The following is a 25,937-nucleotide window of genomic DNA, read 5'->3' as shown; positions in this document are numbered from 1 at the left end:
CCAAGCCATTTGGGGTCTGCATCTAATTCAATAAATTTAGCAGTTTGGTGGGCGGATTTTAAGTACTGAAAGTGGAACTGTCAAGAAATGTGTAAAAGTAGATTTCCTAATACTACATCGGTCCGCACCATCATGGTGGCAGTGTCGACCACAGACCGTGACCACACGGGGGTGACTCTGTGCCCAGTGCTGTTCCACTGTGCCCAGCGCAAAGAGGATTCACTCTCTTTCAACGGATGAGAAAACCGAGGTTTGTGCGGGATTTCCAGTCTGGGGTCCTGCTTCTGCGTGAGGGGAGGCCTGGGGAGGGCCGTGTCCCCGAGGCTGTGCCACTCGCTGTGTGACCCAACTCCGGTGGCGTCCGAGCCCGCTGTGCGTCCGAATTGAGGTGTTTTAGCGGGGGGGGGGGGGGGGGGACAGGACAGTGGACCTGTGCAGTCACCTTAGACCTCAGACCTCCAGGCGGACGGTGGACAGAAGGTCCCCTTGGGTAACAAACGTTACCTCCTGTATTCCTCTCAGACGGAACTCCACACGCGTGGATAGCACAGTCCCCTCAAGAACACGGCCGTCAGCACCGACACTGAACAGATGTGACCCCTGAAGCGTGTGTGTTCAGAAACGCTGCTTGGGTAGAAACCCAAGAGTCACTGAAGGGGCCTCCTGTTTGCCTTCTGACTTTTCTAGACCTGAGCCTCACATAGTGCTCTGTAATGTGATAGGGAAGGTGGGTAGAAATTACAGCGCAAGATTCGTTTGTTGCTTAAAATAAGTAACTTTTTTTCAATTAGACTTAGCTAATAATGAAACTTTCTGGGTCTGGTGTAATCACCCTGTTCAAGGATACAAAAAGGGGACGTCTGCATTAAAAGCAACCTGGTCCGTGTCCCCTTGCAGCCTCCTGGCTCAGCCTCTAGGCCGCAGCGCCGGTGTGGGTGCTGGGGCCAGGCCCAGGCTGACTGCGTGCTGTGCATGGGGCCTCACCGTGAAATCACAGCCACTGTGTCACCACGGCGAGAGCGCAGCCTGCCCCTGCAGAGCCACCCACCGCGGTGTCGGTGTCGGGCGGAGCGCTGCTGGGAAGCAGACCGGTGGGCAGAGAGGGAGACTGGTGGGCGTTCACAGGCACTGACCCCGCCTGCGGCAGCAACTGGACGAGGCAAGCCCCGTGGGGCAGGGGCAGGCTGGACTGAGGGCCCGGCTGACAGCTGTCCACAGGATTCCTTCTCCCTCAGGGACCACGGTGTCACTCCTAAGGCCTTTTAACCAACTGGCTGAGGCTCACCCACGCTCTCCTGGGTCTCTCTCTCCTTTAGTCAGCTAATGTGGACGTATCAACTACTAACCACTCCACAGGACACGTGGCTGCTTGGTTGGGTAGCAGGGTGCTGTAAGACCGGCCATCACGCTGGGGTGTCTGTAACATCTTGCCTGCCCCTTCTTTGTCATCTCTGGTTAGAGCTGTCCCACCTCATTGAACCCTTTAACCCAGACTCAGAGCCTGTGGTGAGGGACCTGCCGTGGGTGAGGCGAAGTGAGTGCTGGCCGGGCCCAGCCGGCTGCGGCTGCCCTGTGTTCGCTATATGCTGCCTGGGCCTCTGTCCGCACGGTGGCCCTTCCCGTGTGGGGTGTCTGCTCCAGAGACCCCTCCACAGGGCGGCCGTCTCCCCTCTCCCCAGACTTCGGGCCCCCACGTGGGTGAGCCAGCCATTCCCTCGGCAGTTCCCAGGCATCCCCACTGGTCCCCCCTCCCTGAGCGGTGAGTTCCCTCCAGGTGCAGAGCACCCCCAAGTCACAGCCGCTCCAGCACGTCTCGGCCTCTGGGAGGCAGGCCGTGTGTGTTCACAGACGTCCCTGCCACTGGGGGTGCAGAGCGCCCCGAAGTCACAGCCGCTCCAGCACGTCTCGGCCTCTGGGAGGCAGGCCGTGTGTGTTTACAGATGTCTCTGCCACCGGGGACGCTGAGCCCGCAGCTGTCATCCCCCGGGGCCCGCCTCCATCTCGTGAAGGAGCCCCCAATCTCTGGGTGACTCTTTTGGAGCTCCCCAATTATTTGGCTTTGAGGGAGAGGCTAGAAAACCCCAGGTCACGAACGCCACACTCCCTGTGGAGGCCGCAGCCCCTGACCCTCTCCGCACTGTCATGGCCCCGGAAGAACGGAAAGGTCTGCCCCACCCCGGGCGATGGCGCTGCTGGGGCTGCAGCCTCTCCTTCCTGGGTGCGGGCTCTCTCCGGGTCCCCGTTGTCTTCTGTGCCAGAAGGAGTCAGTCCCCCCGGGCCAGTGGCCGAGGCTGCCGTCAGCCTGGCAGCACCTGTCCCAGCCGCTGTCCGTTAACCACCTATTGTCTGGGAGGCCCTGGCTCTGTACACACAACCTTCTCACAGCTGCCGCCACACTGCCTCTTTTTTCTCCTGTGTGTTAGGAACATTACTCATAGTTTTAATACAAGTTTTTTTAAGTGCTTGTTTCTGGATTTCCAACCATTCTTTATTTCTTCCATTTCGGAACCGTCTCTGCCCCCCCCCCCCGCCCCCATTGCAGTCACTCCACGTCAGCCGACCCTCCTGATAACACAGAGAACAGACTGGATGCTCGGGCTGTTACAGCAGATGACTTAAGGGGGGACGTTTTTCTTCATGGAAAAGGATGTTAAGGTCTGGTTCAGTGTCAATAACAGCGGAGACAGGCTGTAACTCAGCAGTGGCACATCCTGGACGCCCCTCCATGGTACATCCTGATTGTTGTCAGGGAGTCGGACTCTGACTTTTAGCTCAAGGGCTTTGATTTTGTGCCTTGGGGAGTGATGGGGCAGGGGGTTCCTTCTGACCACCTGTGAGAGCTCAGCTGGCAGCTGGCAGGCGTGGGTTCAGACGCGGTAAGGTAGCTGACTGTATTTAAGCTTACTCCAAAAAACAGTTGACCATGTAGGGAAACTGAACTTTCTTATTTATGTCACGAATCTGTCAACTATGTTGTGTGTTATTTAGAGAGCTAACTTTTCATATTAACTATATGGAACCCTGCACTTAATGTAGAAAGCATCGATTGTAAACACATTGACAAATTTGTAAGATGTTGAGAAGAGAAGGAGCCTGGGACAGGGGCCTGGCGGAGGGCGGTGTGAAGACGGGATCAGAGAAAGCGGTTCTGAGTCCGAGGAGGGAATTGTCCAAGCTCCAGAGAAATTCCTTCTTCCTGTGTCCTATCTTTGTGAGTCCAGACAGCCTGAGAGAACCCGTAACTCTCAGTTCCCGGGGCGCACAGCCAGCTGTCCAGCGACGAGTCTTCGGGCCGACATGCAGCCTGTCTGGGAAGCCCGTCTGCTGCCGGCAGTGTTGATGGCAGAGGGCCTTGCGGCAAGGTCGCACACTCCGTCCCAGCGCAGCCTGGCCTTTACCTCCCTTTTCAGTCCTTAACCTCTGCTCTTTTCTTTTATTTAATTTTATTTTATTTTATTTTTACTTCTTTGTAATCTCACCCTTCTCTTACTATCCCTGAGCGTTTCTCTTGTTTTGTCCTCACGGGATCTCACGAAGGCCTGCACGTCATCGTCACCACTGCCCGCCCCCATTGGTAGGTGCTGTGTGTCTGTGAACGCTGGCAGCTCGGATTCGGGCGGGAGCCCTGCGGCGACTGTCCACAGCCGCATTTCCCACGGTGCTTCCAACCAGGGTCCCGCTGGGGGCCCACACTGCTTCTGGATTTTGAGATAGAGAAGCACTGGAATCAGCTCTCATTAGAATTACCTTAGAATTTTCAAGTGTTCCTCTGTAAATATTTTTCATTTCCTGGTTATAATCATCCACTATTTGGATTTTAGTTTGCAGTTAACATGTTTCGAACATTACCACCTTCCTCCAATCCTACGGGAGCAGAATTTGACCCAGAGGAAGACGAACCAACGTTAGAAGCAGCCTGGCCTCACCTACAGGTACCGGACGAGGGAGTGCAGACGGGCACTATTAGACGTGTGTCTGCGGGGCCTCCTCCAGCCTCCTCCAACGCAGGCACCTCGGCCCAAGGGCCTCACGCCAGCGGGTTCCCGGGGGACCTCTCATAGTCTACGGGGTACCGGACGAGGGAGTGCAGACGGGCACTATTAGACGTGTGTCTGCGGGGCCTCCTCCAGCCTCCTCCAGCGCAGGCACCTCGGCCCAAGGGCCTCACGCCAGCGGGTTTCCAGGGGACCTCTCATAGTCTACGGGGTACCGGACGAGGGAGTGCAGACGGGCACTATTAGACGTGTGTCTGCGGGGCCTCCTCCAGCCTCCTCCAGCGCAGGCACCTCGGCCCGAGGGCCTCACGCCAGCTGGTTCCCGGGGACCTCTGATAGTCTACCGGGTAGGCCTTGCACAGCTCTGTGTGTGCAGGAAAAGTGTGTTAGCGGAAGAGGGAACAGCACTTACTGGTTTTTCTGTGTGGATACTGTATATCAACTATGGAGGTATGGAACTGTCCGTATGTTTTTGATGGGAAGGGCCATTGAATTGGGGCCTAGAGGATTCAGACATTCCCCAATTCTGGGTACTACTTAAATTTAATGTGCCCCTGCTGTGTGCCCCAAAGCTGCCCTGCTGACAAGCGCCTTTCCTCCAGCACGTGGGTTGGAAGCATGGCTGTGGGGGTACGGAGGCCCCCATGAGCGTAGACCGGGAGGTCTGGGTGCTCCGAGGTGGGGAGGTGGAGGGGTGAGAAACCGGGGCGGAGCTAGCCGGAGCATGGACAGAGAAGGAGGACCGTCCCCATAGCAGAGTGTCCCGGTCCCAGCCCCCCCTGTCCACCGGGCTCTCCCGGGACACGTGGGGACAGGCTGCAAAGCCCACCCAGCATTGGTCACATCCTGGCTTGTGGCCGCTGTGCACTCTGGTCTCCGAGCAGCATAATTTAAGCATTGATGACATCGGCATGGACATCATTTTGTTTAAACGCCATTTAAAGTCTGTGGTTCTTAGCCAAAAAAACCAGTTACCATCATCAACTATAATTAAATTAAGCCATGTAATTCGGCATTGATTCTATAGATACATGCTTTCTCAAGGCTCCTATTTGCAGAGATTCAACTCATGTTGTATTTTTTATGTCCATTTAATAAAATACCATGTTTTTTTACTCACTGTTTGTTTTTTTTCCTCCTAGCTTGTTTATGAATTTTTCTTAAGATTTTTAGAGTCTCCAGATTTCCAACCCAATATAGCAAAGAAGTATATTGACCAGAAGTTTGTGTTGCAGGTAAGGTACAAATGAGCTAAAACTACGAAAGCCCTGGTTTGCAGAGAAAATCCCGTGTCACTAAGTGTCTTTTTCTTCTTGAAGCTTTTAGAGCTCTTTGACAGTGAAGATCCCCGAGAGAGAGATTTTCTTAAAACTACCCTTCACAGAATCTACGGGAAATTCTTAGGCTTGAGAGCTTACATCAGAAAACAGATAAATAATATATTTTATAGGTAAGTCCGTGTGGGTAGCACTTCTCTTTCACACGGTGGTGTTCATTCTCGTACTTAACGTCCCCCCCCCCCCCATTTCTTTTCACCAGTGGCCAAGGAGCCGTAAGGGCTATTTGTCAGCAGTCAGCTGGTCGTGTCCACACCTGCACCCCTGTACTGGGCTGGGCCGGGCCGGGATGCCCGTCCCCCATCCCCACCCCCAGCCCACTGCCATGGCCTCTCCACACCCTCCTTTGTTTGGATTGGACTGAAACTGGGGGTCCCCTCTGACATGCAGTGGGGTGGTCTGTCCAAGGCGACTGCCGCTTCCCGCGCTCCCTTCCTCCTTCTCCATTGCGTCTCGGCAGCAGGAGGGGCGGAGTGATCTGTGGGGCTTCTCAGGTCGGAGGAACACAGAGAGGTTTGTAGACGTCCCTGTGCAGCCAGGGGAGACGCAGCCGGCTGGGAGCAGCACGTGGAGGCCAGGCAGCTCTCAGCAGTCACAGCCGCCCCTCGGCCTGCGGGACCACGGAAACGAGTCAGGCTGGGAAGCTAGTCCTGGAAGTTGACATGGAGGAGGGCGTGGCCCCCCGCAGCTCATGAGAGAATGTTCCATAATGTTCCAGGGGCAGTGTTCACCATGACCCATCCCCATCCCAGCTCAGCACCCTTCCAGCTTTGCTGCTGCCCTAGTCGCAGGCGGACCGCTGCCCGTGGGTAGGCAAGTGCCAAGTCCGGGTGGCCCCTAGCCCCACAGGTGCGGCCTCCTCACGCCTCGTGACGCGCCTCCCTGCGCAGCCGCTGCTCCTTCCGCACCAGCGCTCGGCGGCCTTGCTTGGTCCTCCCCCCCCTCCTCAGCCTCCAGGCTTCTGGAGACATCTCACCAGGAGAGCCCCCCTGGCCCGGCGGGCGGCCGGTCTCCAGTGCAGCCGTGTGGCACCAAGTAAATGTTGGTGGATGAAACAGTGCGTGTAGATTTCTGTCTGTCCCTGGGAGGCTTGCCCTGAGACCCCTGTTTCCAGGATGGCTCGGGGCGGGGACAGGTCCTAGTGGCGAGAGGCGTAGCGTTCAGGTCCCTTTGTAAGACAGTCTGGCTACAGCCCCGGAGTGAGAGTAATGGCCCCGGCCATCGCTGCAGAAGGCAATCTAGAGGCCTCGGCTGGAGCCACAGAGGCCAGGTGGTCCCCTTAAGTGCCGCGTCCGAGCGAGGGAGAGAAAGAGGGCCGAGGCAGAGGGGTAGGTGGGAAAGATGGCCCCATGGCCGAGACCAGCGGCCTCTCCAGGGCTCTGTCACCAGTCCCCTCATCCTTCACCACCCCGGTGCTGACACACAGCCCCGTCCTGGAAGCCTCCCTGTCCTGTGCTCTCCCTAATCTTCACATTCAATGTGGCACTCCAGAGTCAGACCCTTCGGTGGAACCGGGGCTTCCTGTGGAGCTGATTCCAGGTCGCTGTGCCCATCTCGGTAGCAGCCCAGGCCGGGCACGCCACGCACTCAGACAATGACGTCTTGCCTCTGCGTGTTCCTGGTTCATGTTCTCAGTGCTGCACCTCCTTGTTAACAGGGCCATTGCTTGGCTGATGTGCTTATCTATCAAAACATAATATGCATTATTTAAATAAAAAAGAGGTACAATTCCAGTCTTTAAAGATAAATAGCTCTGTTTAGATAGCTTGGTTGGTTAGAGCGTCATCCCAAAGCACAGAGGTTGCTGGTTCGATCCCCGATCAAGGCACATACAGGAACAGATTGAAGTTTCTCTCTCTCTCTCGCTCTATCCCATCCTCTCTCATTACAATCAATGAATGGAAAATATATATATATATATATATAATTAAAATAAATAAATTCCCAGTCTTTGGGCCTAAAATTAAAGCTCCTCCCAAAGTAGTTTTTTGTCCTTAAACATAGGTTTTGTTCAGATAACAGAATCACAAATGAAGAACCACATTAAAGCAGAAAATGTCTTGTACCTATAGAACCATTGTTTAGAAACTGAAATACTTAAATGGGCTATTATTGAAAAGTTACTCCACATGGTTTAGTTCAGTTCTTACTAAATGCTCAGTGCAAGTGTGGTATTTTTCTTCTGTTTCTCAGTAATATTTTCTATAATTACTGTCTTGATACCTACAACCAGAAGTAAGCATATCATGGAGATCTCATAATTGTTTGGGTCTCCACCCTCAACACCACTTCCTCCTTGTTTCATGTGAGAAAACGATTAAGGAGAATGACCTTGAGAGAGAGACTCAGGTCACCCAGGTTCACAGTACAGCTGTTAAAAGGAAAAGAATGGTTCAAACATATTTGCTTCGACTTAACTGAAAATGTTAGTGTAAAGTTCCTACCTCTACAGTTTCTCATTCTAATCAGCATTTTTAAGATATGGTTTAAGAGAACTCTAGATAACCTCCTGTATTGGCAGACAGTGGACCCCAAAGGTCAGGTGGCTGTGGTTGAGCCGGGCTTCAGGCCCTTGCTGCTAACAAAGCCAACAAAGCACCCCACATCTGAATGGCTGAGAACCACAAAGTGCCCACATCTGAATGGCTGAGAACCACAGTGTATTCTTTCTCACGATTCTGTGATCTACACTGGGCTCCACGCCGGGTTCTGCTGCACGCGGTGTCCGCCAGGGCCTGGGAGCCGCTGGGATGGCCGCAGCGGCTCCCAGGCCTCCAGGGCGTGGCCGGAAGTGCCTGGACTTCCACCCTGTGTATTGGTCCCAACAGCTCAGGACAGGACAGGACAGCCTAGACTCAGGGCAGGAAGTGGAGCCGCCTCTTCCTGGGAGGAGAGGAAGGACACATCCAGCAGGAAGAAGAGGAATCCAGGGGGCGTTTGGAGACCACCTATGCCGAGCAGTTTTTAGAGAGTCCCTATTTCTATTTCTGCTGAAAGAGCGACCGACCCTCTGGCCTGCTCTGCACGGACCTCTCTGCCTTCCCTCCCGTTTGACACCCTGTGTTTTTGTCTCCCGCTTGAAAAGTAAGGAGAAAAACTATGCTCTTTTCTCTTGTTTATACCTTTTTCAAACTGGGTTAAAATAATTAGAAATTAAGAACTTACCGGTAAGAAAATAGTAATGTCGATTTAGGAAAACAAAATGGCTTATAGCTAAAAAGCTGTCCTTATTTAAACAGGAAGGGCTGGTGGAGCCAGATCAGAAGCAGGACTGGGGAAGGGGTGGTCAGGCTCCTCGGTGTCTTGGGCCGGTGCCCCCCCCCCCAGGTTTATATCTCAGGAGCCAGGTCCCCTGCCTCAGGCCCTTGTCTTGGGCTGGGGGCTCCCCGCAGGTGGAAAGGAATTTATCCGAAACTGCTTGGTGGCACCATGTGCAGAGCTGTAGCTTTGTACGTTTTAACTGTTTAAAGTTAAAATGTACAAACAAGCAAAGCAGAGGGGAGCCTTCAGGTTGAGTTAAAGCACTTCTTGTGTAGACGGCAGATGACTGTGGAAGCAGTGGCCTGGCGTGAAGCCACACTCAGGCTCAGCAGGTGTGGCAGGGACAGCGGTGGCAGCAAAGGGACACGTCTCTTGGTGGCTTGGACACTTTCATACCACCTCATTTTCCCCCCAGACTGCCACATTTCGTCCCACCACTTCCCTGCCGGGCTGCGTGCCGCTACCAGATACGTTAGCGGGGCATTGTGTTTCACTGACCCTGACACTTGTGGGCTCAGCTCTGAGGGTCAGAACTGGCCTCCAGCCTGCACGGGCCACCCTGCCCACCTTCCCACAGCTGCCTGCCACCTGCTCCACGTCACAGACCTTTGTTCTGGCCGAATGAGCTCTCTCCCCGCTCCACACCCCCATTTTTAGTAGTCCGTGGGAACCGTGCCTTGGACGCAGTTCCGGCACCAGCCAGCCCCTCGGTAGACTGGCCGACCAAGAATATACAGGTCGATGTGTCAGGCCTGTCCTGCAGGATTATTCTACAGACTGTGGGGCGTTTGACCATCTGTTTCTAAACAAGGACAGTGAAATTTGAGCCAAATTCTTTATAAATCATAAACTCCTATTTTGGCTTGGAGCTGTCTCTATACTCGGCATTTTCTGATGGGCAGGAACTGCTCTCAGAGACCTCACTTCAGGCTGGGTCGGCCGTGTGTCGGTTAGACAAACCGTAGGTGGGCGAGTGTGAGGCAGGCAGGGTGTGAGGTTTCTGAGCAGGAAGCGGAAGTGGAAGGCGTCCACTGAGGTCGAAATGAAGAAGGAAAGAATGAAGATGGATTAATGGGGGGGCCACAGGGAGGGGGGGTAGACGATGGACCCGATAAAGCAAACAGCTCACTGTTTGTTGTTGAATCTGAGTGGTGGAAACAGGGGCTCACTGTAAAATTCTTCCAACATTTTGTTTTAAAACTTTCTCTTTCTTTAATTTATTGTGTTTACATGGATTCTAGTGTTGTCCGATTGCATCCCCTCCTTGTTTTAAAACTTTCTAGCCTGACCTGTGGTGGCGCAGTGGATAAAGCGTCGACCTGGAAATGCTGAGGTCGCTGGTTCAAAACCCTGGGCTTGCCTGGTCAAGGCACATATGGGAGTTGATGCTTCCAGCTCCTCCCCCCCTTCTCTCTCTCTGTCTCTCTCTCTGTCTCTCTCTCTCTCTGTCTGTCTCTCCCTCTCCTCTCTAAAATGAATAAATAAAAATAAAAAATAAAAAAAAAAGTAAAAAAAAAAAAAAACTTTCTAGACAAAACATTGGAGAGATTTTTGTGCAGGCTTTGCTCTCTGCTTTCTGGGCATCCCCCCCCCACCCCCAGGCTGTGAGGAGTTTATTTGGTGACAAGGAGCAGTGCCGTGGGACGGTTTTCTCACCATCGGTGGGTGCGGGGACGGTTTTCTCACCATAGGTGTGCTTACAGTTGCCCGGCTGTGTGGTTTTCTTCCTAAAAGCATTGTTTTCTTGTTCAGAGGATTTTAAGTGTTTTCAAGCTGTTATTTCACTAATTCTAAACGACAACTGCTTTTCCCAGGTTTATTTATGAAACAGAGCATCACAATGGCATAGCAGAATTACTGGAAATACTGGGAAGGTAAGTCGTCTCTGTGTTATCAGCAGCGATTGACTCTCGATGGAATTTACACCAAAATGACCCCCGTTCGTGGGGTTCCACTGCCTCCCCCCCCAGAGCCGGGCGATCTCAGCCGTTCTCCGGAAGGTCTTACTGAGAGCTCACCTGATGGCAGTAGGGTCAGTGAGCTCTTGGATAAGAATGTAGCTGGTGACTTCCATTCCTGTGGTCCCGTCTGTACACTCCATCTCGTGTGCCTCAGGAGCATTACTGTGGAAACACAAGCTCAGTTATACCCTCCAGAGCAGTCCCAAAGGTAGTCACATTAGGAAGGTTTATGTTTGACCCTCAGAAGAATACATCATTTATTGTACGTTTGGGAAAATGAGTAAATGCTAATATTTCAGATCACTTTGATTTAAAAAAATTTTTATAGGTATACTTATAATTCACATTTCAAAACTTTTATCTTAATCCAAGTAAAGTTCTTGCCTGCTATCATTTTTCTAAATTGATAACTACGGATTTTATGTCAGGCCTCCTAACCCAGTTTTCCTAAGTGGCCAAATATGCTTGACATCAAGGGCTGTTTGTCCAGCTCCTTTCACAGGGATTCCATGCACATTAGCAGCTAAAGGTTTGAGGATCCCACAATGAGGAAAAAGAAACCTGTGCACTTTTTTTTTTTTCTAAAATGAGAAGCAGGGAGGCAGAGAGACACTCCCGCATGCGCCCGACCGGGATCCACCCAGCATGCCCACCAGGGGGCGATGCTCTGCCCATTTGGGGCATCGCTCTGTTGCAACCAGAGCCATTCTAGCACCTGAGGCAGAGGCCACAGAGCCATCCTCAGCACCCAGGCCAACGTTGCTCCAATGGAGTCTCCGCTGCAGGAGGGGAGGAGAGAGACAGAGAGGAAGGAGAGGGGGAGGGGTGGAGAAGCAGATGGGCGCTTCTCCTGTGTGCCCTGGCAGGGAATTGAACCCAGGACTCCTGCATGCCAGGCCGACGCTCTACCACTGAGCCAACTGGCCAGGGCCTGTGCACTTTTGTTGAATGAATCTGAAAGCTCAGTGAATGCAGGAAACTTTTCTTAAGGAGCATGGTGGTCGTCCTGCTGAGCTGTGCCCTGCAGTTCTGAGGAAAGCTAGCCTTGCTGCTTTTTGTCTGTGTCCTTATCTCTGCAACAGGAGGATAAGTATGTCCTCCTGCCAGGTTGCCGCAGGCGTGGCGAGCTGTCGGCAGCGTCCAGCACAGCCACAGCGCCCACACAGGGCCTCTGCCTCCTCCCACAACCAGGCTTGAACACTCCATCCTTCCAGAACAGGGATCTGATCTGGACAGTTTCCCCATATGAATGAGCATGTCATCCTTGATGGCCTCCTCAGGCGAACGCTGCCAGCCATGCCCGTGTCCTCGAGATTTGTGAATGATGGGGGAACAATTTAGAAAACTCTTTAACTGCTTCTGCAGCTCTCAGTGACATTTATCTGCCACCTGCCTGATTATAAAACCAATTGGAGAAACTACTTGGTGTTAGAGACAGAAAGTTTGGTTTGTAGGGTAAGAGTAAGAGCCCCTTTCTTTGCAGAAGGGAACAGGTGTCTTGCTGATTTTTAAACAAAGCCATTCTGTGCACTCAGACTCCGTTCTGCCAGAATTAGAATAATGAGCCAGAATTTTTCCTGGAAAGTGACTCCTAAATATGGGTGAAGGCCAGGGGAAGGTGCTGGCTGTGGGTGCACTGGAATGGGGAGGTACCCAGGCTCCCCGTGTTTGTCGCGTAAGGATGGAGGTTTTGCCCCTGGAGACTCCTGTGTAAAGCCATAACTTTACACCATGTAAAAGCCATAACTTTAAAATTATCTTGTAATTACAAAGATAAAATTGACTGTGCCTCCTTGAAGGTTTTTAATTTCTTGATACCCTCCATTTGCTTGCTGGTTTTCACAATGAAAACAAAGGTGGAGAAATGGCAAGATACTTTTTTTATATAAACTTTTCTCTTTTTTTGTATTTTTCCAAAGTAAGGGGGGGAAGGGGGGGTGGAGGCAGATGGACAGACTCCCGCATGCACCCGACCGGGATTCACCTGGCATGCCCACCAGGGGGCGATGCTCTGCCCATCTGGGGTGTTGCTCTGCTGCAACCAGAGCCATTCTAGCACCTGAGGCAGAGGCCACAGAGCCATCCCCAGCACCCGGGCCAGCTTTGCTCCAATGGAGCCTTGGCTGCGGGAGGGGAAGAGAGAGATAGAGAGAAGGGAAGGGGAGGGGTGGAGAAGCAGATGGGCGCTTCTCCTGTGTGCCCTGGTCAGGAATCGAACCCGGGACTTCCACACGCCAGTCCGACACTCTACCACTGAGCCAACTGGCCAGGGCGCAAGATACTTTTTTTAAAGTCTGGAATTCATAGTTACTCAAACGACATGATGAATTCTGTCTTCACAGTATAATTAATGGATTTGCCTTACCACTAAAAGAAGAGCACAAGATTTTCTTACTGAAGGTGTTACTACCTTTGCACAAAGTGAAATCTCTGAGTGTCTACCACCCCCAGGTAAGGTGCTCAGCAGTGAAGGGGCTCGTTAGCACGCCATCCTCCCTGCGTGTCACTGGCCAGGGACACTGGTTCGGTCTGTTACCTGGAGGCTTCCTCCCTTCTGTCACAGTGCTGACTCACGTGCCTGGGCTCTGGCAAGAAAGTCAGAAAACCCCCAGCAGTGGAGTGTTTCCAGATGAGCGTTAAGCATGGAGAGAGGAGTGACCAGCTTGATGGGAAGAGTCAGGAGGACCCCTCAGAGGGATGTTGTCTGTTTAAAATCTAGTTTCTTCAACAGAAAGCCTGCCTATCTGTGGCCAATGAAAAGGATTGTTTTGAAACTATGGGTTTTTAGAACTTAGTGAAAATCTAGTTGCAATCATACTGAAAAGTTGGTTCAAAGTGGTTACTAACCACAGCTTGTCCAGGAGATCTGTTTTCTCCTTCACCCTGGTTCTGAGTTCTGGGGGGACAGCCCTCGGCCAGGCCGACGGCAGCACACTGAAGATTTGGGGGCTCCCACCTTCAGCCACCACCCACGTGTTGGTTCCCTGCAGCCACTGTCCAGCACCCGGGGAGCTCTGCTCTGCAGGCCTCGCTTTGGGAGTCCACAGCAGAGGATAAACTAGGGCAGGCACAGCTGGCCCTTGAACAATGCGGGTTTGAACTATGTGGGCCCACTCAGTGTGGATTTTTTTCAGTTGACCCACTCGGTTCAGACCCGTGTTGCTCGTGGGTCAACTGGTGGTTGGGAGTGCGTGTGTGCATGGGGCCTGCTTGAGTTACACGTGGACTGTCGGCTGCGTAGGCATGGGCCCTTTACCCCTGCCCTGTTCACAAGTCCCCTGTATATTCTTTAGGTGGTTTTAATGACATTGGCTTCCTGGGAAATATTTTGCTTAGAGTTTTTTCTCTGAGTGTATTAACTAGTAAGATACTTGCATTCTTCCTGGTTGGTATTATATTAATTGTTCTGTATTAGAAATTAATAGTTCAGAGATTTGAAGTGGACCCAGAATTTAATTTGTTTTTTTCCAGCTGTCAGATTACTTGTTCATGTGTTTAAAAAAAAAGAAAGAAAAAAGAAAAATCCCAGTCAAACCTGGGCCGACATCTTGGTGTTAGCTCAAAAGACAGTTCCCTGATTCTTTAGCTTTCTTTATTTTATTTATTTATTTATTTTTTGTATTTTTCTGAAGCTAGAAACATAGAGAGACAGTCAGACAGACTCCCGCATGCGCCCGACCGGGATCCACCCAGCACGCCCACCAGGGGGCGATGCTCTGCCCCTCCGGGCCTGGGGCAGAGGCCAAGGAGCCATCCCCAGTGTCCGGGCCATCTTTGCTCCAATGGAGCCTCGGCTGCGGGAGGGGAAGAGAGACAGAGAGGAAGGAGAGGGGGAGGGGTAGAGAAGCAGATGGACGCTTCTCCTATGTGCCCTGGCCGGGAATCGAACCCGGGACTTCTGCACGCCAGGCCGACGCTCTACCACTGAGCCAACCGGCCAGGGCCTGATTCTTTAGCTTTCCGTGTGCTCTCCGCAGTCAGCGAGGGAGAAGGATCCCCCCTGCCTGTGGCGGGGCCTGCTTCGGGAGCACGCCCGGGCTGGGACATCCCCCGGCAGCCCCCAGGCGCCAGGCCCTGCGTAGGCAGAGGAAGGTGCTGACCGGTGATGCTGGGGTCCCAGAGGCGCCAGCATCTCCACCTGAAAATGGAGCGTTGATGCTTTTCTCCTTTCTTGTCAGCTGGCGTACTGTGTCGTGCAGTTTCTGGAGAAGGACAGCACCCTCACGGAACCAGTAAGTGCTCCCACGCCGCCCGTCGCTGACTGCCCACAGGGGGCGCTGTGCTCAGCGTGGGCACCACTGTCTGCCGAGCACAGCGCTGGTCGGCTCTCTCCTCTGAAGTCCCCGTCCTGAGGGGCACTCTGAGTTCACTGGGTCTTACAGGTTCTCCGGGTATACTCCTGTTAGTGACAGGTCCCTTGGTTACAGTGAGGACTGATGTCATGATGTCACCCTGCTCCTTGTCATACTTGGAACACAGAGCGCTGGGCAGTTGTGGCCACTGGGCCATGCGCAGTCCAACACTTCCCCTCTCTCGGCGTAGCAGCACCTGTAACTGACTGCCGTCGGAGGGACTGTAGTGAGGGTCAGAGGCTGTTGTACGTTCTTCCCACAGTAGAGTGCACCTGTTTTCTGATCATTGCATCATAAGTGAATGTTACATTGCTGCCATCCAGTGTTTAGATTCCTCAATTTCTTGGCATTTTGTCATTATTAAAAATACAAAAGCTGTTGTCACCGAGGTTAACTAAGCTGGGTGTGTCAGGTGCCGGGAAAGCATCTGACACTGCTTTTTCTAATGGCTTTATTGAGATATAATTCACCTACCACACAGCTCACCCATTCAATACATACAATTCAATGGTGTTTGCTGTACTGTGTGTTACTACCTCTTGAAATTCAGGTAAAATAGACATAACAAACTTTGCTGTCCTAGGTGTGCAACTCATTGGCATTCATGACATTCACAAAGTTGTGCAACTGTTACCAAAGTTTCCAAACCATTGTCATCACCCCAAATAGAAACTCTGTGCCCCCAGAACATCAGCTCCCCGTTCTCCTCCTCAACCCCGGGCCACTTCTGTTCTCCTTTCTGTCTGTGAATTTCCTCGGGGGGCCGCGTACAAGTGGAATCATACAGGATCTGTCCTGTAGCTGGCTGGTTCCCTCAGCGTCATGGCATCAGAGCCCATCTGTGCTGTGGCAGGTGTCAGAATTTCATTCCTTCTTATAGCTGCATAGTGTTCCATTGTATGGAGGGACAGGGTCTGGTCTATCATTTATATGTCCATGGACACTTGAGTTTCCATATTTGACTACTGTGAATAATAGTGCTGTGAACATAGGCACACAAATAACTCTTCAAGTGCCTGCTCTCAGTTCCCTTGGTGTGCGCCCAGAAGTGGGATTGCTGGATCACACGCTGACTTTGGGTTTAGCTTTTTGAAGAACTACCAAACTGTGTTTCCCCCAGTGGCTGCACCATGTTACATCCCTGTCAACAGTGCACAGGGCTCCAGTTTCTCTACTTCCTCACCAATACTTGTTATTGTCTATTTTTTTTATTCTAGCCATCCTAGTAGGTGTGAAGAGGTGTCTCATTGTGGTGTGGGTTTTTTTTTTCTTATTTAGTGAGAGGAGGGGAGGCAGAGGCAGACTCAGGCATGTGCCCCAACCAGGATCCACCCAGCAAGCTCACTGGGGGGCAGTGCTCTGCCCATCTTGGCATTGCTTCGTTGCTCAGCAACCAAGCTCTTCTTAGCGCCTGAGGTGGAAAGCGTGGAGCCATCCTTAGCACAGGGGGCCAATTCCCTCCAATCTAGCCATGGCTACAGGAAAGGAAGAGAGAGATAGAGAGAAGCGAGAGGGGGAGAGAGATAGAAGCAAGAGGGGGAGGGATGGAGAAGCAGATGGGTGCTTCTCCTGTGTGCCCTGACCAAGAATCAAACCCGGGACTTCCACATGCCAGGCTGATGCTTTACCACTGAGCCAACCATCCAGGGCCTCATTGTAGTTTTGATTTGCATTTCCCTGGACGCCTTTTCACATACATGTTGGCCATTTGTGTATCTTTGGAGACATATCTTTAAATGTATTGCCCATTGTCATGTTGTTTTTTAGTATTGAGTAACAAAGTAAAAAAGTATTAAGAGCCAGAATAAAAAGTTTGAGTACTCTTTAAAAGTTACTGTTGGAACAGAACAGATAAATACTGTGATTCCTGAGTCTCTTCTGTCCCTTCAGCAGTCTTTCAGTTTTCTTGTGAAAACACATCAAGTCATCCTAATACTATATTCCTGAGTGAGGTTGACTTCTGATCTCGGCTTCCTTTTAAGCTTCTGAATCCTGTGTAGACACTCTCGTCTCACCCACAAATTCAGGAACAGCCCTGCTCTGGTCCCTCAGCAGCTACCTGCAGGGGTGGTGGGGCAGCCCGTCACAGTGGCGTGTCCCTGCACTGTCCTCCCAGGTCTCTCATCTCCGCCTCAGCCCTGAGACTCTGAAAGCCCCCAGGGAAGTGCACGCACCTTACCAGACTTCATAGCAAACAAAGTCTCGACTCCAGCTTGGAGTAAGAACCAGTTATTTTCACCCTCCTTAACCAAAGATACGTTTAGGTAGGGAAGGAAAAATAAGATGGCACGAGTAATTTCTTTAAAGCCTTAATATCTTTCTCCAGTGCTGACCCATCCTAATGTGAAGTCTTCTGTTTGAAGGGTGAAGGTTTTTACCGGGCACAGTGAAGAAATTCAAACACACACACACCCACCCTTTTTCTGCTTCAAAAGTAAAAAGGCAGCCCTGGCCGGTTGGCTCAGCGGTAGAGCGTCGGCCTGGCGTGCGGGAGACCTGGGTTCGATTCCCGGCCAGGGCACATAGGAGAACTGCCCATTTGCTTCTCCACACCCCCCCCTCCTTCCTCTCTGTCTCTCTCTTCCCCTCCCGCAGCCGAGGCTCCATTGGAGCAAAGATGGCCCGGGCGCTGGGGATGGCTCCTTGGCCTCTGCCCCAGGCGCTACAGTGGCTCTGGTCGCGACAGAGCAACGCCCCCTGGTGGGCAGAGCGTCGCCCCCTGGTGGGCAGAGCTTCGCCCCTGGTGGGTGTGCCGGGTGGATCCCGGTCGGGCGTATGCGGGAGTCTGTCTGACTGTCTCTCCCCGTTTCCAGCTTCAGAAAAATACAAAAAAAAAAGTAAAAAGGCAAAGAAAAATATGGAAGAGAAGGAAGAATAGGCAGTTTCCCTTTCTGCTTCCTTCCTGCACATTGACGGTGGGCTCGGGTTTCCACCGCCGGGCCCCGCCCGCCCAGCGCAGGGGCCCGCCCACCCCAGGGCGGTACCCTCCCGCCCCCCCCCGCCCCCCCCCGCCCCCCCCCCCCCCCCCCCCCCCCCCCCCCCCCGCTGTCCCTCAGAGCAGTTCTCGCCCTGCTCGGGTAGACCCACTGAGCAGCTCCAGCTCTTCTCTCACACCTACAAGGAGTATGTGAGCTGATGAGGTTTATAAATGTTTTCAATTCCCACTAAGGAAACGACATCGCTTTGCAGCAGGGAGAGCTTCTCCTTGCAGTTGTCTAAGGGGAGGCAAGAGGTGGTGTGCTGGCCTGGGCTGGGTCCTTTCCTCACGGGAAGTGCACAGAAGACTCAGATGTGGCTGGAGCACGGAGACACCCAGTCCCCAGTATTTCCACTCAGAGTCACTTCGTGTCTTCATTTCCTGCAGCACAGATAATATAGCAAGTAGTGCTCTATGACCTTAGAAAGCAGATATAACTTTCCACATGGTAAAAATGTTCAAGCCCCCACCTTGAAAAAAATTTTTGGGAATGCATGTATTATGAAAAAGGCCATTCTGTCTTACTTGAGCATCAAACCTTATCAATAATTGAGATGAGGGTGTAGCCCTGACCAGATAGCTCAGTGAGCTGGAGTGTCATCCTAAGGAGCAGAGGTTGCCAGTTCAGTCCCCGCTCAGGGCACATGCAGGAATGAATCAGTGTTTCTCTCTCTGTCGCTCACTCTCCCTCCCTCTGTATCTTTCTCTTTCTTTCTCACGCCTTCCCTCCCTCTCTCCCTAACTAGATCCCTCCCTCCCTCCCCCTCTCTCTCTGAGATCACTAAATAAAATTTTAAATTAAGAAAAGGTGAAGGAAGGTGTAGACCTTGTAAAGGTATGTGTCGGCTTGGCAGCCCTGAGTGACACTTGGTGCACACATGCCCACACCCACGGCACTCCTAGTCAGTGCGTGTCCAGACTCTACAATTCTTTTTTTTTTTTAATTTTTATTTATTTATTTATTTACAGAGACAGAGAGAGAGTCAGAGAGAGGGATAGACAGGGACAGACAGACAGGAACGGAGAGATGAGAAGCATCAATCATTTAGTTTTTTTGTTGCGCATTGCGACACCTTAGTTGTTCATTGATTGCTTTCTCATATGGGCCTTGACCGGGGGCCTTCAGCAGACGGAGTAACTCTTGCTGGAGCCAGCGACCTTGGGTCCAAGCTGGTGGGCTTTTGCTCAAGCCAGATGAACCTGCGCTCAAGCTGGTGACCTCGGGGTCTCGAACCTGGGTCCTTCCGCACCACAGTCCGAGGCTCTATCCACTGCGCCACCGCCTGGTCAGGCCAGACTCTAGAATTCTTAAAGTACAGTCTGTTTAGCCTGACCAGGCGGTGGCACAGTGGATAGAGCATCAGACTTGGATGCAGAGCACCCATGTTCAAAACCCCGAGGTTGCCAGCTTGAACGCAGGGTCTCTGGCTTGAGTATGGGGTCATAGACATGACCCCATGATCACTGGCTTAAAACCCAAGGTTGCTGGCTTGAGCCCAAGGTCGCTTTGAGCAAGGGGTCACTTGCTCTGCTGTAGCCACCCCACCCTGGTCAAGGCACATATGAGAAAGCAATCAATGAACAACTAAGGTGCCGCAATGAAGAATTGATGCTTCTCATCTCTTCTGTCTGTCTGTCCTTGTCTGTACCTCTCTCTGTCTCTCTGTCTCTGTCACAGAAAAAAAAGTAGTCTGTTTAAAAGACACTTGTTGCCCCCATTTGTAATCTGTGATCAATTTTTTTATTTGCAAACTGTATATAGTGCTTAAAAGTGTTCTGAGCACATCAAACACATGTACTATTGTAAGAACAGAAGCTCATCGGATGGTGATGGAAGTAAAACAGTTCTTGTTGCCCACCCGTCTCTCCAGGCTTCTTCACGGCCTGGTGCAAACTCTCTCCATCTTTGGTGTGCCAGACCAGGAGGGACACTCTCCAGGGTGCCAGGCAGGGGCCACTGGCACACACCCCGGGCTCGTGCATCCTCTCCAGAATGGGCAGCCCATTGAGTTTGCAAAGGAAGGCCTCATTCTTGAGGTGCTCCCAGCAGTGAGCAGCCATTGTTGCCCGGGATTAGCATTCCTAGAACAGACACCATCTTCTGCAAAATGCTGTCACATTCTGAAACAGTTGGTAATTGACCTGATCATAGGTTGTTCCAAGTAGCGTGAGAAGTAAGTCCCAGGTGTGACTCTGACTCCAGAAATGCTCTCCCGCGACACTGAGTAGCCACGCCAGCGTCCTGCGGGTCAGGCTGCGTTCCGCCTGCAGCATTCCACTTGTCACGTGACGAGGAGCCAGGGGTCTGCAGTGATTTGCATCTCCTGGATTCTTTTTTTATTTTTAACTTTCCCATTGATTTGAGGGAGAGAGAAAAAGAGAGGAAAGGAGAGGGCAGGGGGGGGGGGAGAAGGGGCAGAGAGAGAGAAGCATCAACTTGTTTCTATTTAGTTGTGTGCTCATTGCTGCTCACACGTGCCCTGACCGGGGCTCAAACCCACAACCCAGGTACAGCAGGCCAGCTCTCTGTCCACTGAGTCACCGACCTGGGCCACATCTCCTGTATTCTTAACAGTGGTTCCAATACATATGCAGAGCATAGTAGGTACTTGCTTGGTAAATGTCTGTTAAGTTATTTTGAGCAAAGAGTAGGAGGAAAATTATAAATGATGCATTTTTAAAATAATTCCTTTTAAAGACAATTGTCTTGTAAATTATGTCAGATCTCAAAACGAGAGAGGAGTACTTTCGTCTTTATAAATTTTGGAGTTTTACAAAGTGCCAGATTAAAGGTCATCCAGAAGCATCCAAACAGACTTAGCTAAGTGGATGCCGCCAAAGGCCGCTGTGGGTCTGACCACAGTGATGACTGAAAGGCTGGCCTGTACAGCAGGGAGCTGTGTGGTCTTCGGGCCAGAAATGACCAGAGACGGAACCACCACCAGTCTGCAGGAACCAACACTGCGGTGTCCGACAGTGTCCGCAGGAGCCGACACTGTGGTGACTTCGCAGCGCTCCCGACGCCGGGCTGGACGGCAGTGTCAGCGGCTGAACAGCACTTTAAGGATTTTATTTATTAATTTTGGAGAGAGGAGCAAGAGACAAAGGGGGGAGGAGCAGGAAGCATCAACTCCCATATGTGCCTTGACCAGGCAAGCCCAGAGTCTTGAACTGGCAACCTCAGCATTTCGGGTCCACGTTTGATTACTGTGCCACCACAGGTCAGGCAAATAACACTTTAAAATAATAGGATACAGTCATTCTAGGGCATGTGCCTATGTGTAAATGACAGCTCTGGATTGTGCTGTTTTAGATTTAAAATAACTAAAATCTGCACAGTCAAATTTGGTATTTTGGGTGGACATATATTTACTGGTACAGTTGTGATAGGAAATTTGGAAGCTCTAGGAATATGATAAAGAAAGGAAGGTCTACCTCTCTGCCTTGGGCAAGGCACAGAACAACTAACACAAACCAGAAGCTGCTGCCATGGGGCTGAGCACACCCCCCACTGAGGTCAGGTCCTAGCTAAGGCCCTGCGCCCTCTGTGCACCAGCAGTCCCCAGGCAGCTCTGGATTTCAGAATCAGGTCCTCGTGGCAGCCCCGGGCGGGGGGCAGTTATGCCCCTGGGCTGTTTTTATTTTTAATTTTTTATTTAGACAAATTTAACAGGGTGACATTGGTAAACCAGAGTACATAGATTTAGAGAAAACATCTCCACATCATTTGGACAGTCAATTATGCTCTATACCCATCACCCAAAGTCAGATCATCCTCTGTTACCCTATATTTTGTTTCTCTTTAAGCCCTCCCCCCACACACACACACACCTGCCCCGGGGCTTTGTGTGTGTTTTGTTTTGTTTTGTATTTTTCTGAAGTTGTAAATGGGGAGGCAGTCAGACAGACTCCCACATGCGCCCGACTGGGATCCACTCAGCATGCCCACCAGGGGGCGATGCTCTGCCCATCTGGGGCGTTGCTCTGTTGCAACCAGAGCCATTCTAGCACCTGAGGCAGAGGCCACAGAACCATCCTCAGCGCCTGGGCCAACTTTTGCTCCAATGGAGCTTCGGCTGCGGGAGGGGAAGAGAGACAGAGAGGAAGGAGAGGGGGAGGTGTGGAGAAGCAGATGGACGCTTCTCCTGTGTGCCCTGGCCGGGAATCAAACCCGGGACTCCTGAACACCAGGCCGACGCTCTACCACTGAGCCAACCGGCCAGGGCCTGCCCCGGAGCTTTAATGAAGGCTCCGAGGCAGGGTGGTGACCAGTCCGAGGTCATGTGCACGTGGGCAGTGTGGGCCCCAGCCCCGGTTCCGCCACAGCCCCACGTTGCATGAGCTGAGAGCGCCAGCTCATTTCTCTTTGATATGTTTCAGCACCATTGAGAACACTGTGAATATACACACACAGTGTCTGTGTGTTTGTGTATGAATGTGTATCAATGGCCAGTTAAGTTCAGAAAAAAGTGAGTTCGGCCTGTGTGTGTGGTGCCAGCAGTCTTGGAACTGGCCCCTTTGACACTAAACAGTGTGCAGTTCATGTGCTCTGTGTCTGCCGCTGGTCTGTTCTCTCTGAACTCTCCTAACCGCCTATTTATTTTACTGTTTTAACGGAGCTGACTCTGACACTGGTTCATCAGACTGAGTGGGTCAGGAACATTAAAATTGTGGTTCTTAAGTGTATAAGATTAGACCCGTTTCTCTAATTGCACAAAAAAACCCAGGTAGTAACTGACTGAATACTGTTCCTTCTACAAGGAAGAAAGCACCGCCTTACTGTGTTGCTTTGTGATGGGGACGCGAAAGCAGGTGTGACCAGCGGGCACCAGGGTGCGGGGCCTCACACTGTGCCCTCTCCTCCACAGGTGGTGATGGCTCTTCTCAAGTACTGGCCAAAGACTCACAGTCCAAAAGAAGTCATGTTCTTAAATGAGTTAGAAGAAATTTTAGACGTGATTGAACCATCAGAATTTGTCAAGATCATGGAGCCGCTCTTCCGACAGCTGGCCAAGTGCGTCTCCAGCCCGCACTTCCAGGTAGGGCGCGGGGTGGGGGGTGGGGCGCAGAGAGCAGTGAGCAGCTGCAGGGGGAGCTCCTGTGGGGGGGACCAGTGACAAGTTTCTGGGTGTGCTTCCCGTGTGATTTGAAAGTAAACCTCAAGGGTTTTTTTAAACACAGTTTTTAAAAAAGATTTTATTTAGCCCTGGCCGGTTGGCTCAGCAGTAGAGCATCAGCCCAGCGTGTGGAAGTCCCGGGTTCAATTCCTGGTCAGAGCACACAGGAGAAACGACCATCTGCTTCTCCATCCCTCCCCCTCTCACTTTCTCTCTCTCTCTCTCTCTCTCTCTCTCTCTCTCTGCCTTCCCTCCTCTCACTGGATACATTTTTTAAATTTTTTAAATATGTATTTATTAATTTTAGAAAGAGGAGACAAAAAAGGTGGATGGGAAAAGAGCAAGAAGCCTCAACTTTTAGTTGCTTCTCACATGTGCCTTGACCAGACAAGCCCTGGGTTTCAAACCAGTGACCTCGGCATTCCAGGTGGACACTTTATCCACTGCGCCACCACAGGTCAGGCTAACCTTCAAGTTTTTACTTTAATCGCACTTCAAAATAAGATGCTTTGTCTTTTTTTGAGAGAGAGAGAGAAGCCTCAACTCCTTCTACTTAGTTGTGCCATTGATTGTTCCTCATATGTGCCCTGACCGGAGCTCAGACCAGTGACCCCGGGTTCAAGCCAGTACCCTCAGGATTGGCGACCCTAGGCTGAAATCGGCAACCTTGGGTCTGAGATGATGCTCCGTCCACTGCGCCACCACCAGATGCTAAGACTTTAGTTCTATAAAATAACTTTAGTATTTTGTTCCCATCACTGAAAACAGTTCTCAGTAAGAGCAATTAAAATGGCTTCTCTCTGTAGATTCTCTTGGTCTTAATGTTCAGCGTGCTCCAAAATGCATAAGACCCTGTTTTCTACACCTGGCTGAGTAACCAGTGTTCAGAGACACCATGAGGACAGAACTTTCCGCCCTGCATTCTCTCCCTCCGTGCGTCTTTGTTTCGGCCGTCACATCACTTGTCTCCCTTTCCCCGTGGGGAAAACTTAGTGGTCCTGACTTGGATCACGGGAATCTGTCAGGTCACTGCCCTCTCTCCTGGTCTCCTCAAACCACGCACGACCCTCCCCCCCCCATCGCCAGGCAGACAGTCACTGCTAACTCATCGGGAGCAAGGTGAAAACCTAGCACAGAATGAACGCGACCTCGTGGTCTCCGGGAGTCAGTGACACGGCAGCAGAGGGAAGATGTGTCAGCCCAGCCCCGCGTGGTGTTAGTGTGCGTGCTGCCCAGTCCCTCCCCTCGCCCTGCCCGCTCACTGCCCACGGCCCTCCGCCGGCACCCTCTCCGCCCTCCGGACCCTCCTCAGGGACCAGCCCCACGACCACATTTCCCCACACGCACAGCACTCCCTGTCCCGTGCCCCACCTCTGCTCACCACGCGACATGTCACTGCTCACGGACATGTCCCCCCTGGACTGTGAGCCCCACGAAGGCCAGGGTTTCTGTCTCACCTCACTCCCCACTGAGCTGTGTGTGGATGGCTGGCAGGTGGCAGGAAGGGACGAGCTCTGTGTCCTCAGCATGTAGCCCAGTGTCTGGCATGAATGTTATTTTTTCCCATTGATTTGACAGAGGGGGGAAGGGAGACAGAGAGAAAGGAGCATCAACTCGCCGTTCCACTTAGTTCCATGTGGTTGTGCATCACTGTTTCTCACACGTGCCCTGACCGGGGATCGAACCCGTGACCTCGGTGCACCAGGCCAATGCTTTGTCCACTGAGCCACCCGGCCGGGGCCTGGCATGAACGTCTGTCGAGTTAGCAGTGTCAGCGTCCTGGTGCACGAGAGACCAGCTGCCTCTCTGCTGAAGACTCTTTGGGTGACAGTTTAGGGTGGTGGTCGGCAACCTTTTCCACCTCATGGCACACACAGACTAATCACTGCACTTCTGAAGCACACCAAGAAATGTATTTTTTGCTGGTCTGACCAAAAAAAAAAAATAATAAGTATAGTTTTGATTGCTGTGCAAGAAAATAATAATAGTTAATACCTACCCTTTTTGCTCCAAAGTGATTTTCCTAAAAATCAGATCCCTATATTTGTATATAAGGATTTCTGGTACCTAGAATTAACTAGTCAGACATAAACTTATGTGATGTGACCAATAAGATGCACCTGTATTGTGTACCTATGTATTTGTGCTTCAAGACAGGACAGTCACATGGACAGCTGTCATTGTGTTAGCCATTGTCATTTCTTTATCTGACACTCTAAGGGGAAAAAGGTAGTACCTCTGACTAAATAGTCAGGAATTGCATGTTTGAAAAAATTCTTGAGGCACACCAGTTGGAAATCGCTGTTGCCTTGAATTTTTAGGAACAACAGTGACTTTCCAATGCAGCAGACCTCCGTAGCCCGCTCACAGGTGTGGCCGGATGGAGGTCTGCGGGATGGCCTCAGCCACGACCCGGGATGGGGTGGGTGCGTCCTGTCTTCCAGGTGGCGGAGCGCGCCCTGTACTACTGGAACAACGAGTACATCATGAGCCTCATCAGTGACAACGCGGCCAAGATCCTGCCCATCATGTTCCCGTCCTTGTACCGCAACTCCAAGACCCACTGGAACAAGTAGGCATGCGGCTGTCCTCGCGTCCGTATGCTTTTAGTTTAGTTTTGTTTTTGTTTTTTTATTTCTTAATTACAGTTTGCATTCAGCATTATTTGCATTAGTTTCAGATGTGGTGTCTTCATATTTTTATATTTGCATATTCTGCTCATACTTCAGACCAGTTAGGATTGAAATCCAAGTCTGAAATATCAGTTAAGAAACAAGATATTGAGCCTGACCAGGCAGTGAATAGAGCATCGGACTGGGATGCAGAGGACCCAGGTTCGAAACCCTGAGGTTGCCGACTTGAGTGAGGGCTCATCCAGCTTGAGTGCGGGCTCACCAGTTTGAGCTTGGGGTTGCCGACTTAAGCATGGGGTCATAG

At 51.6% G+C, this 25,937-nt stretch overlaps 1 protein-coding gene across 5 annotated transcripts in view; it reads left to right on the top strand.

Moving 5' to 3' along the window:
* Positions 1 to 25,937, top strand: part of PPP2R5C (protein phosphatase 2 regulatory subunit B'gamma) — a 153,273-nt gene that overhangs the window by 105,620 nt on the left and 21,716 nt on the right. For all 5 annotated transcript variants that reach the window (XM_066278078.1, XM_066278077.1, XM_066278079.1 and 2 more), the window contains 8 exons: positions 3,822 to 3,932; positions 5,138 to 5,230; positions 5,315 to 5,445; positions 10,408 to 10,467; positions 12,897 to 13,005; positions 14,733 to 14,786; positions 22,752 to 22,922; positions 25,445 to 25,572. In XM_066278078.1, coding sequence (XP_066134175.1) covers positions 3,822 to 3,932; positions 5,138 to 5,230; positions 5,315 to 5,445; positions 10,408 to 10,467; positions 12,897 to 13,005; positions 14,733 to 14,786; positions 22,752 to 22,922; positions 25,445 to 25,572 — 857 coding nt within the window. The remainder of the gene's footprint in view (positions 1 to 3,821; positions 3,933 to 5,137; positions 5,231 to 5,314; positions 5,446 to 10,407; positions 10,468 to 12,896; positions 13,006 to 14,732; positions 14,787 to 22,751; positions 22,923 to 25,444; positions 25,573 to 25,937) is intronic.

The sequence above is a fragment of the Saccopteryx bilineata genome, chromosome 4 (genome assembly GCF_036850765.1).
Source record: "Saccopteryx bilineata isolate mSacBil1 chromosome 4, mSacBil1_pri_phased_curated, whole genome shotgun sequence".
Lineage (NCBI taxonomy): Eukaryota > Metazoa > Chordata > Mammalia > Chiroptera > Emballonuridae > Saccopteryx > Saccopteryx bilineata.
This window is presented reverse-complemented; position numbering and strand designations above follow the sequence as displayed.